Source organism: Sciurus carolinensis, chromosome 1 (assembly GCF_902686445.1).
Source record: "Sciurus carolinensis chromosome 1, mSciCar1.2, whole genome shotgun sequence".
NCBI lineage: Eukaryota > Metazoa > Chordata > Mammalia > Rodentia > Sciuridae > Sciurus > Sciurus carolinensis.
Window position 1 is genome coordinate 128,690,236 of NC_062213.1, and position 13,225 is coordinate 128,703,460.

A 13,225-nucleotide genomic window follows, 5' to 3' on the forward strand; every position below is an offset into this window, starting at 1 on the left:
TTGCTTTTCTTGTCCTGTCCTGGTAGCCTCACAGTGGCTGAGCACATCCTGTTCTATGCCCAGCTGAAAGGCAAGTCCTGGGAGGAGGCCCAGCTGGGGATGGAAGCCATGTTAGAGGACACAGGCCTCCACCACAAGAGGAACGAAGAAGCACAGGATCTTTCAGGTGCTTGGTATTGGAAGGCAACAGGGCCACACGTATGGCAAATCCATTGCTTCCCAGTGCATGTATGAGGCCAGGGCCTGGGAACTGGAGGGATGGGGGTGGTGCTTATAACAGGAGAGCACCTAAGAGTTGGAACACTTCTAGGAGGCTTCTTAAGACTCTAAGCTCAGCTGCCCTTGGATCATACCACATGGAATTTCTGTCTTGCAGCAGCTTGGGCTTTATTTGTTCTGATGTTTATATGTTTGAACTAAAGTGAGAGAACAGCAGTCTTCCAATGATCATGTCCTGGGAGACAAGGGTCATCTTTTCTGCATTTACAAGGCCTCACCTCAACATCAGTAGAGTTTTGAACTCTATATATACATCTCAGGAGGCAGCATCAAACCGTGCCAGATTTAAGGTGCCCCCTTATGCCACTAGCCCTGGGTTTTTCTCTTCAAAAGAATTTATCCTCCCTGTGACCCTCACCCCCCATCCTCCTGGGCCTCCAGGTGGCATGCAGAGGAAACTGTCTGTTGCAATTGCCTTCGTGGGAGATGCCAAGGTGGTCATCCTGGATGAGCCCACCTCTGGGGTGGACCCCTACTCCAGACGCTCCATCTGGGACCTGCTCCTGAAGTATCGCTCAGGTAATGGCCACTGCTCCGTGCCCTGTGCTCCCACCAGGGCTTTTCCTATGGACCCGCTCTCTCACACCTGGCGTTTGGCAACTGAGTACACTAACAGCCATAACCACACTCAGGTGGGGCTTTATTTGTGAATCAAAGTTTGAGTTAAAACCTCCTGAGACTTTTACATAAATAAAAATGGAGTCACTGGTAGCAGCCTACTTCCCAAAATATTCTAGAAAGCTCTCTCAACCTGTAGCCCTTCTGTCTGGAACATTGGGTGCAGCTCTAAATGAAATTCCCATCTGGCTGAGGAGACTCCTACAAACAAAAGGAAGCTCTCTAGCTGTCAGATGGTCACTTGGGACAGGTGTGAGGGCGATGTGCTGGGTGTTGGGTGCTGCAGAGGGATATGTCTCAGAATGGGACCTTTCACCTGTCCCGGCACCTTCCAAAGGGCTCAGATTCAGAAGAGAGAACAGGCAGGGCTCAGAGTGCCCATTAAAATGACAGTGTGGCCAGGCACCGTGGGGTATGCCTGTAATCCCGTGGCTCCGGAGGCTGAGGCAGGAGGATCGTGAGTTCAAAACCAGCCTCAACTACTTAGTGAGGACCTAAGCAACTCAGCAACACCTGGTCTCTAAATATAATACAAAAAAGGGCTGGGGATATGGCTCAGTGGTTAAGTACTCCTAGGTTTTTTAGTTAGTTAGTTTATTTGTTTGTTTGCTGGGTTTTTTAAATTTTTTATCTTTACAGTCTGCATTTTGATTCATTGTACACAAATGGGGTACAACTTTTCATTTCTATGGTTGTACACAATATAGATTCACACCATTCATGTAATCATACATATACATAGGGTAATATTGTCTGTCTACACTCCTAGGTTTGATCCTTGGTATGCAAAAATAAATAAATAAATAAAGACAGCGTGTTTCAACTCTGTGTGAACTCCAGATTTCCGATTTCCCCTCCATTTGCATTGTATTTCCCCAAGCCATCCTAAAATCCTCATTACTATTTTATTTTAATGACATCTCCAATTAGTAAAAGTGTGTTTGTGTGTGTTCTTTATAAGTGCAGAGTTTAATGTCCAGAGAATGTACACATGGAACTTAGTAGATGCTGACAGTAATGAATGTGTCCCATACATGGTGATTTATTTGAATCAGGCCCTGTGCCCAATGAAGAGATAATGTATGTGACAATGCTCTATGGTGTGCGGGATGCTACAATATGTTAGTTGCTGGCATTATTATCCTAATGTCCTAGAGGAATTGGCACCTGTTTTTATCTGTTATCTCCCAGTTTTCATCCTGACCAAGGCCTGTCTGGTGACTCCCCCACCCTGACCCCCCGCAGGCAGAACCATCATCATGTCCACTCACCACATGGACGAGGCAGACCTCCTTGGCGACCGCATCGCCATCATCTCCCAGGGAAGGCTTTACTGCTCAGGCACACCTCTCTTCCTGAAGAACTGCTTCGGCACAGGCTTCTACTTGACCTTAGTTCGCAAGATGAAAAACATCCAGAGCCAAAGAAGTGGCTGTGAGGTACGCGTCTGCCCAGGGAAGGAGCCCGTCATGGATGAGCGGGAACACATGACATGGGGTAGCCACCCCAGACATTTCTACCCACTTAAGCTGTAACTATCAGAATCAGCTTTTTTATTTCTGAAACCATTTGCAGGAGATTTTGACGAAATATGTCCCGAACCCTCCTACAGAGATGTATTACCCAAAATGAAACTAGTTTTAAACAACCTGAAGCGATTACATACCAATATCCCAGCCTATGGATATGTGGTTTGTTGCAACATAGAAGTATCTTATCCTGCAAAGTTGAATTAGTTAGGGACTGAGGATGTGGTCAGTGGCACAGCACTTGCCAAATATGTGTAAGGCTATTGGTTCAATCTCTGGTACTGTGTCCCACCCCCAAAGAAGAGTAGTTGTTTAAAGCTTCCTTTTTTAATTCCAAAAATTCACATTCCTAACTAAGCCTGAATTCCAATAATAATGAAAGCTAAGGAAGGTTTCCTTGGGAACTGTAACCTAAAAATGATGAAGCAAGTTGGGCATGGTGGCCCTTGCCTGTAATCCCAGTGGCTTTAATCTCAGGAGGCTGAGGCAGGAGGATCACAAGTTCAAAGCCAGCCTCAGTAACTTGATGAGGCCCTGAGCAACTTAGGGAGAACCTGTCTTAAAACAAAAAATAAAAAAAAGGACTGGGTATGTGGCTCAGTGGTTGAGCACTCTTGGGTTCAATTCCTAGTGCCAAAAATAAATAAATAAAATGACGAACCAAAAAAATGCAAACCAGCAGAGACCACTCAGTATGTCAGGAGACCTTGATGCAGGTCTGGGCTGGGAAGTATACAGACTGTCATCCTGGGCAATTACTTAATTCCTTGCTGTTATTTTTCCCCAGAAGGAAAATGTAACTAATGATCTCTGCTTCTGCTTCTTAGAGATGTAGTGGAGATATATGATAATTTACTATGAATGTGCTCTGGGTTCCTTGAGAATAAGCATTGCTCACATTCAAATTGTCACAAGCATTATATTGTAGGATTATTTATGCCTCTAGTTAAAGTGTCTGGCTGCTGTGGATTTTCCCATCCTGCGTAGATTTCCACAGCCCAGTGCACATCCATGGGAAGGGGGAACAGAATGTGGGCAGAACCTGTAGCTGTCACTTGATTAATGATAAGCCAAAGAGATCCTTTGAGGTTCTGCTTCTCCCTGTGACTCACACACTCTCCAGGATAAAATCAAGTGGCTACACCCTCAAAATGCTCTGATGAATTAGTAGATTACACAGTGAAGAAAAAAATGTGTTGACTGCTGTTGGTGGTGAGAAACAAACCAAGCAGGTGGTGACAGCAGTTGGCATCAGGGAGATGCTATCATTGAAGTGATGTGTATCTTGTCAGTCATTCCTGTCCATCTATTGTAGGGCACCTGCAGCTGCGCATCTAAGGGTTTCTCTGTCAGATGTCCAACCAGCGTTGATGAGATAACTCCAGAACAAGTCTTGGATGGTAAGGGCTGGGGAAGGCTGTGTATCTCTGTTCTAGTCTAGTGACCATCACCTGGTGTTGCTGGGTGTGTCCTGCCGTGATGTACTAGAATGGGAGCAAAGAGACCATACTTGTGGCGGGGATGGGAAGTGGGGGGTGGAGGTGGGCAAGGTCATGCAATGTTCATCTTTGTATTTTTTAGCTTCTTTCTCCTCTTTCCTCCATCCTCCATGCACCAAAGGGCCCTCTCTTTTTAATGAAGAATCCCTTGTGTTCACTCTGTGCCCTTACCCGTATGAAGCCTCCATTCCTGGGGTCCTCTTACAGGGAACTTTCCTCCCTGTCTGGAGAGATCCTCCTGTAAAGGTGCACCTCAGTGCCCTCTGGCGGAACCACGCTGACCCACAGCCCTGACAGTGAACCTTAAGAGATTGCCTGTGGGGATGGTCTGCCTGATGCCGCATACTCCTGTTATGTCCTAACTCTCCCTTAGCTCCCCAATTTTCCAGAGATTCTCTCTTTAATTAGGGCACATTTAAGCTCTCAGAGACACTCCCCCACCCCTAGAGATTCAGTGGAAGCCATCCCTGTATACACAATCCCTCACCTCCTAGGATTGAGCTCCAGATCTAAATTCCAGAGAATTTGTAACACCCTTTCCATTCTTCACTGATGTCCATCTTCCGTGCCTCCCTTTGCAAATGAAAGACCACACACCTTATAATCCTAAGTAGAAGCAAAATTAAACTTAAGTACTATCCCAGATTAATGAAGTTTCCTATTTAGCACAATTTTTTTTCTAAACCTAAAGAATTTACTAAGTGAAATCTGGTGAAACAAGAAAGCCAGACAATATTTATGTACTGTACTTACAACTTGAGGGGAAATACCCAGAGTTCCATTGCTAATATTCACTCCCCACGCTCTGCACTGACAGAGCCTGTGGTGAACAGAAAACATCTGTTTATGGTGACGTCACTTGCCTCCTGCCTAGCCTGCCTTGCTGTGGGTCTCCCAGCTTTCTGAAGATTCCTCCTGGAAATCCTGGTCAATAGTTTGATTTTTTTTAAATTAATACTGATATTTTTAGTCACTGTGGCCCCCCAAAATCAAGTTGGAAACGGGGCCTGTTTGGCTGGGCTAATGTGTTTGTTACTTTATTTCCAGGTAAAGGCTTTCTTTGACTAGGATAGGGATGCTGTGAATGGTGGGAAGTGTGGTAAGAAGTTGTGCCCCAAATAAGGGAGGGAAGATCCTTTCAATCCCCAGCTAGCTGCTTGGATGGCTTTCCACCCCCACACCCTCACATACCACACACACATATTCATGACTCTCGGAACTCCCTGCCGGAGCTGAGAGCATTGCTGACTGGCAGGGCCACTTTTAAAAGACTGGCACACTGGCACACATCTAAGACATGGTTCCTGGGAATCCAGTGACTTCAGGTTCCATTTCCTTCCTAAGAGAACAATGAAAGTGACCCCACAGAGCCACTAGGCAGAGCTGCCTCCTCATGTAAGAATTCCCCAGCCTCTGTCTGAAATCACCCCAGAATCAAAGACAACCAAGTGTGATTTGCAAGTTCAAAATAAAAGGAGCCTTCTAATCCAGCTAGGCAGAAACATTAATGTTCCTCCCATATGGAGGAACATTAAATTCCTCCATTTGGGTCTTTTTAAAACAAAGAAAGAAAAGAATCCACTGGTGACCCTGAGTTTCTAAGAGAACTGCTTTCTAAAGAGTCATTTTCTGAGTTGCCACAATTCCTTTTCCTTTGACCTGCCTTTCAAGATAATGTGCTAGGGAACAGTCTCTTCAGGTACAGGCTTTGAAGTTACTTAAACTTAGTTTTTAATTTTAAAGTAACACATGCTCGTGCATAAAATTCAATTCCAACTGTGCAAGGGTGTCAAGTAAATACTGAAAAACTGACATTTGCTCATAGTCCCTGCTACACATCCCACACCCCACCCCAACCCACCCCAGCCTCTCTCCATTGCTTCTCAGCTTCCTGAAATTCCTGAGACCTGGGTGTTAAGTTTTGTTTCGTTTGAAGAGGCAGGCACAGTTCTAAGGGAAATGATGCAGCCCCCCAAGAATTTAGACCAGGCATGGGTGTATAATTTAGGAAGGGAACTTCTCATTCAACTTGGTCACCTGTGTCCAGGCGTGGAACAGCTTGCTTGTACCAGCAGGAAAATGAAAGCAACTCTCACTTAACTCTTAAGTTTTCAGTGAATGAGAATGGGTAACAACAATGACAAAGAGCTTTCTTCCCTGAATGATGTCCTGATTTGTGATAGTAGCGGGGGCTTTGCCACTCTGAGCGCCTTGTGTATATTAACTCACCCAGTCTTCACAACAACAAAGAGGATACTGTTATTTCCCCCTTTTCACAGATGAGGAAATTAGGATAGGACCTCTCCAGTATAACACAGCTTGAGGTGACAGACATGGTAGGACAAAGGAAGAAACCAGCACAGGAACATTGCCTGACCTCCCAGAGGTTGCATGGCTAGCCAGTGAGGAGCATACTCACTTCCGGCTCCTTCCACCTCTCAGTGGTCATTGTGGGCCAACTAGCTAAAAACAGACTTGATGAGTGTCAGTCCTCTGAAAGAGTCATTGCTGAGTGACCAAATGCCTCTTCCTCAAGTGGGAGGTGGAAGAAAATGGAATACCTCACAGTCTCACAAACTTCTGGGTTCTGGAGAATAGAGTTGGCTTCAATCTTTTTTCTTGTGCTAGGGGATGTGAACGAGTTGATGGATGTGGTTTGCCACCATGTTCCAGAGGCAAAGCTGGTGGAATGCATTGGTCAAGAACTCATCTTCCTACTTCCAAATAAGAATTTCAAGCAGAGAGCATATGCCAGCCTTTTCAGGGAATTGGAGGAGACACTGGCCGACCTGGGGCTCAGCAGTTTTGGCATTTCTGACACTCCCCTGGAAGAGGTAAAGCGGAGATTCCAGCTGGCTTCTCCCCACCCGAGCATGGCAACTATCTTCATTTTTGGCTTACTTCCTCCTGCTTCTGTTCACATGCATACATATTTTACGTAGTTGTGGTCACTGAATGCTTGCATTTTACATTTATAGGAGATTATGTTCTAAGATCAAGAGCCATAATGCATTTTCTTCCTATGATGAAGCAATACCTGACAAAATGGAGTCTGGTTGGATTTTTCTGAGAGTGGGAATGCCTAAACCAAATTCTTTGTCTTTTATTCCTTGACAGATTTTTCTGAAGGTTACAGAAGATTCTGATTCAGGACCTCTGTTTGCTGGTACGGTATTGGGGTGTGTGGCTTGTCATCCACCTCCCCCACACCCAGACTCTGTCTTGAAAGTCTAAAGGAAAAGTCACGAAACAGTCACACAAGCAAATTCCCCTCCATAGTGTTTGACCCCCAAATAACAGGCATTGTGTATTCTTGGTGCCTTGGAAAAACAAAGGAATGAGAAACTGAATTAGGCATGAGTAGGAACATTCCAGATGAATCAGAGTTCCCCTGGAGGTCAGATTGGTATTGGTAGCTTTCTCCCCAAACTTATCCTACATCCTCAGTGTCTTGTTCCTGCCATGTCACTGTTCTCATCTCTCTTCTCTACCAGGTCTCTGATCCATTCTTGTCTGCACGAGTGACAGCTAGCAGAGTCCTTAGAGATAATGGTGACAGGTAGTACAATCCAGATGCCAGCTAGATTCTCCTGGTTCCTTGGAGATCAAGATAAAATCATTGTGAACCCTCACTTGGTGGTCTATGGACTTTGAAAATGTGGGGACCAGAATTCCTGTGGATTCTGGAATACCTTTCCCCACATGTCATCCTGGAACCCTTCCATGACTTCTACCCAAACCCCATGACCACATGAAGCATCGTGAGTGTCGTGGACTCCACTGCAAAGGAGGAAGATGGGGAAGTGGAAGTGCAGGGGAGGTGACTTGTCTGCCCCAACACAAACCACTTCTGATAGAACAAGAAGCACCCACTCAGGCTGTTAGAGCTCCCTTGCTAGGACCCCCCTTATCTCTTCACAGGCAAAAATGGGCAGTAATTCTCCTTTGCTGCCTTGGGCTCCTGAGACCACCTGTGCCACTGCTTACCTAGCCCAGAGTGGTACTTAAGTTTCATCATGTGCAAAATGGGATAATACTAGCACCTACCTTTTAGAGTTGTTGAGAGAATTAAGTGAGATAACATATGTCAAGTCTTAACACCACAGGTGATCTCTGATCAAGACAGCAACACTCTTGCGTCAACATTTAACAAGTCACCTCTTACCTCAGACTCATTTAGCTCTTTACACTTGACAAGCACCTAACATCCACTATCTTATTTGATCATCATCACAATCTCATGAAGCAGGTAGGACAGGAAATTTGGGGAAGCTGATCTCACAGAGGTTGGGTAACCTTCCTATAGCCATGCAGGCTTCTGGGTCTTACTCTCAAGGTTAGAATCCTCAGTTCTCTACTCTTGCTACCCACCCACCACCCTACACACACTTTTCAGGTGGCTAAGTGCCTTGTCTTGGATTAGCTCAGTTTTAGAAGATGACATTTTCTGATCTTGTCCCCAAAGTCTGAAGTAACCCAAAGCATCAAGATGGTCTAAGGGTAGCTTAGAACCAGAGACCACTGGAGAGATGCTGAACAGGCCCAGAGCCCTTCAGCTCTGGTGGGAATAGTAGGTTCCAGTCTGGTTGGGTCCTTCAGAGGACTGAGATGAGTCAGCCAGCAAAGGGGCAAAGCAGCAGAGATCCCACCCCTGCAGAGATCAAATCTGAGCCCAGGTCAGGAAGAGGAAGATGCCTGAGGCTCTTGTGCCTGGAGGTCAGTGAACCTACAGAACTTCTCCACCTCTCTAAGTGTAGGGGCTGGGGCTTCCCATCCCCAGGGCTGCCACATCCCAGGCCTGATGCTTCATAGGCCCCCATGAATGTTAACTGAAAGCATGACTGAGCTGATCCAACTCTCTTTATAACTAACCTTGTCCTAGAGAACCTGAGGCAGTTAAGAAAGCAGCTGGGGACAAAGCAGTGGTCCCCTAGGCTCTCCCTCTATGTCCACAACAAATGTTCTGCAAACAAACTTCAATTAGTGACCATTAACTATAGCTAAAAGATAACTGACAACTTGCATGGTTTATAAAGCACAGTCAGATGTGTTATCTCATTTAAACTTAAAAGCAATCCTGTGACCTGTTCTCATTTTAATTTCACAAATGAGAAAACAGATTGAGTCACTTCCCCAAATGTATGCATCTTTTAAGAATCAGGATTCAACCCCAGATTTGCTAATTCCTGGTTCATTAGACTCTCTACCACTTCTCAGTGACCTCTTAAGAATTCAGAAAGAACCAAGTTGACTCACTTTAATTTAATTTTTAAGTACACTTTAAATATTTTTACTTATTACTTATGTAATATATTATGTTGTCTAAAAATTTAAATACCCCAAAGACTGAAATACCCCTCCAACACCCCCCCATCAGATCTAGCCTTCCCAATGGTACCTCTGTTGATATGGTGAGCATTCTTTTAGACTGCAGTTATGTGTGTGTATATTTAAGATGTCATTCATCTTTGTGTATGACACATGAACTTATTACACTGATTATTCTGCACCTTATTTTTTTTTTAATGAATTGTTTTAGGTATCTGCCAATGCATTCAGAGATATTTTCTTCTCTTTAATGATAAAAGAGAATTTTCAAGCAATTTCAGGTGATTTTACCTATACAGAATTTACACTGTAAAATGGATTTTTTAAAGAAGATTTTTTAATCAGCATGGTCTGGCATTTTGTCGCTACTCTAGAATGAAGGGGAAACCAAAAACCATTTTTTTGCAAGAAAAATAACATATGAGGTCCAGATCTTGTCTGTTTTTCCAAATTATTAATCCAATCTCCCCAAACAGATGGCACGAGAAGGGAACATGCCAGCATGCTACACCCCTGCTTGAGCCCTAGTGAGAAGGCCCAGCAGCCTGCCCAGAGCTCCAACACCTGCTCCCCCACGCAGGCCGCTCACCCTGAGGGCCAGCCTCCCCCGGAGCCACAGCGCACTGGCATGGTGCTCAACACTGGCCTGCGACTGGTCCTGCAGCATGTGCAGGCACTGCTGATCAAGCGGTTCCACCACGCTGTCCGCAGTCGCAAGGACTTCCTGGCCCAGGTATTCCTGAGGGCTGTGCTCCTTCACTCTGCCCGGGGCCCAACAAGCCCACAGCCAAGCATTCCGTGCCCATGGGTTGAAACATAGCCCTCAGCACCTTCTTTACACCCTGCCTGCTTTGCTTCCTCCTTGCCAAACATTTCCTTTGATTCAGGGTGATAAAAGCCTTCTTTGTGAGAATCGAACCTCACTTATCAAAGAAAATGAAATAGTAGTGAATATGCTAATGTTGCTCTTCTTATCACAGAAAAAGACAAAGTCATGTTTTCACTCGATTCTACAATGACACTATATATCCAGGTCATTCTCCTCATTTTTCTTTTCCTGAAGAAACTGCTTCGGAGAATGGGAAGTCATGTGACTTGCTCTTTGAGTTGCCCTTTAGTCTCTGGTTGAGCTTTACCTATATTCAGATTCTTTGATGGCCACAAGAACATTCTGCTTTCTTCTAGATAGCCTGTCTTTGCACACCTCGCCTGTTCCCCCAGAAGCCCCACCAGGGTCTGACTATAAGGCTGTGTTTATCATCTCTTACCACAACCTGTGTTTCCATGTTTCCGTGTCCCCACAGATGGTGCTTCCAGCCACTTTTGTGTTCTTGGCTCTGGTGCTTTCCATCATTGTGCCTCCTTTTGGTGAATACCCTGCCTTGACCCTACACCCCTGGATATATGGGCAGCAGTACACCTTCTTCAGGTGCGCAGACTTTTCCGCAGAGGTCATCATTATACTCCAAGGTGTGGGGCTCCTGGGTCACATGCTACTTGGAAGGGTTCTGATTGGGACCTCCACCAATATGACAGGGGTCCTTGGGTTGCCCTCAGAAGAGAAGTTAATGTACTGTCGTTGCCTAGAAATGGACGGGGAGTAAGGAAAGAGGATGCAAAGTGGGAAAAGTAGGTTGAGGAGCCATCTTTTTGAGGTATAGATGGTCTACTCTCATATTTGTAGGCTTATTCGGGCAGCCTACCCTGTTGTAGATCTACCCCAGGAGATCTACAACCACCCCTCGGGCAGCATTCAGAGACTCATGTACATGCCTGACATGTAGTAGCCATTCCCTAAATGCTTTGAATAGCATGTGGGCTGCTTTTGTCCACTCTGTCACAGTCACGTGACTACCAGTAAGACTCTCTCACTCCACCTAGCATGGACGAGCCAGGCAGCAAGCACCTTGAGGTACTGGCAGACGTCCTCCTGAACAAGCCAGGTTTCGGCAACCGCTGCCTGAAGGAAGAGTGGCTTCTGTAAGTCCCTTTGCACCCTTACCCTGACACCCTATCTCCCCGGGGAGACTGGCAATGAGGTCTGAGTTGGCAGGGATGGGAGAGACCCCGAGTCCTGCTCTGTATTTCATGGACCACTTCCATGTCTCCAAGCAGCACTTACCCAGCCTCTCCTTAAGCACTATGTGCTAGGGCAGTCATACCTCCCAGGTAGCTCCTGCAACATCGGAAAGCTCAGTATTTCTCCATATGAAAATTCTATATTGAGTTGATACATGATTCCCCAGAATTTATTTGAAAGACCTCTGAACAGGGGTAAGAGGGAGATGGAGGATATGCTATTGTGTAATTGGACCCCAAATGTCATTAATGACTCCTATGGCCAGCTCTCAATTGTTACGAGTATAGAGAAGGGAGTTGTAGGGGAGGGTTGAAATCCACCGGAAATCCTAAAGTTTCAATGTAATTTTAACTTCTCTTTCAAAGTTATTAATAAAGACCAAATAGACTACTTTCAAATTCCTCTTTTATTTGTTCCATCTCTCAATAGCTAGAGAAAACTGCTAGACGTACAGAGTTCACAAACTAAATAGTCACCCCCTAGCCACACGCAATCAAATGAACCTAAGCTTGAGCAGAACCTAACCACCAAGAGGATAAGAAGAAAATGCATGGCTCCGAGTAGAGGAAAAGCTGAAAGGAGAGAGTTGGGCACTATTTCTCCTTTCTAGGGATTTTAAAATCAACTTTGAAACTGATTGTGGAATATCTTCTTGCCTTCCATGAGGGAGTACCCCTGTGGCAATTCAACCCCCTGGAAGACTCCCCCAGTGTCGCCGAACATCACCCATCTGTTCCAGAAGCAAAAATGGACACCAGCCAACCCCTCACCCTCCTGCCAGTGCAGCACCAGAGAGAAGCTCACCATGCTACCCGAGTGCCCTGAGGGCGCCGGGGGGCTCCCGCCCCCACAGGTACCCAGCATGGGGAGCCAGGGCCCCATCTGCCTGCAGTCCCAGGGATGGGGGTTGCTTGATACCTCCTAAGCTTCTATCAGAATAATATTTTAAACTGTTAAGTGAGGAAGGTTAAACCAGGGGGCTAACCTAGGCTCCCTAGGTCCTTCAGAGGGGCTTCCCAGAGGACCTTGTCACTGTGCCACCGGGAATAAGTCACTGACTCATAGCTTCATCTCCCACCAAACACTTCCTATTCAGCCTCCTTGCTGAATAGAGTGACCTTGCTGAGAGTGTTGGTCAGCCCCTTTCATGATTTGTTAATGAATGACCAATCCTCAAAGAGTCAATGGGGTGCAGTGGGAAGAGCACAGGGTGAGGGTGAGGGAGGCCTGGGTTATTTACACAACCTCGCAGAGCCTGCATTTCCTCACCTAGAAATGCAGGATAACTGCACCTATTTTGCAGCATTATTATGAGGATTCAGAAATATGTGGAAATAATGTAATAAAGAATTACTTAGAATTAGGTTCAACTCAAGTGATGACAACCCCAAACGCACAGTGGTTGGAACAAGGCACAACTCTTCCCCTGTACAAGTTCACGTGAAAGCCTTCGATGTTTGTTGCTCATCATACCAAGCAGGCCTCCATCTCACCGGCCAAAATGGCGCAGTGTACTTTCCAGGCAGCAGAATAGAAGAACAGATAAAGAAAAAGAGGGCAAATGTGTGCAAGGAAAAACTTTTAGAAGCTGCCACATATCATCTCCACTTACACAGTGCTGAGCAGAAAGCAGCAGCAAGGGAGACTGGGGCTAGAGTCTTTGTTCTGGGTGGTCCATTCCCAGTGAGAAAGGATGGAGCACTCCCACCTCAGGACCCAGCAGCATTGAAAGAATGTTACAGAAGGAAGGGTCCTGAGGTGCGAGTGCTCCACCCCTAACATTTAGTATACATGGAGATCAAGCAGGAATATTTTATTTGACATACATTTTAGAAAATGATTGATCATAAACCATCCCATGCATCAGCAATTGTTCCAACCTGGCTTCCTCC

The 13,225-nt window shown here is 45.7% G+C and overlaps 1 protein-coding gene across 1 annotated transcript in view; it reads left to right on the forward strand.

The window, feature by feature from the left end:
• The window catches only part of Abca4 (ATP binding cassette subfamily A member 4), a 127,254-nt gene that overhangs the window by 79,348 nt on the left and 34,681 nt on the right, over positions 1 to 13,225 (forward strand). Inside the window, 10 exon segments of the mRNA XM_047556864.1 lie at positions 27 to 166; positions 661 to 798; positions 2,143 to 2,336; positions 3,742 to 3,826; positions 6,554 to 6,759; positions 7,043 to 7,106; positions 9,730 to 9,986; positions 10,558 to 10,682; positions 11,135 to 11,233; positions 12,000 to 12,186. Coding sequence (XP_047412820.1) covers positions 27 to 166; positions 661 to 798; positions 2,143 to 2,336; positions 3,742 to 3,826; positions 6,554 to 6,759; positions 7,043 to 7,106; positions 9,730 to 9,986; positions 10,558 to 10,682; positions 11,135 to 11,233; positions 12,000 to 12,186 — 1,495 coding nt within the window.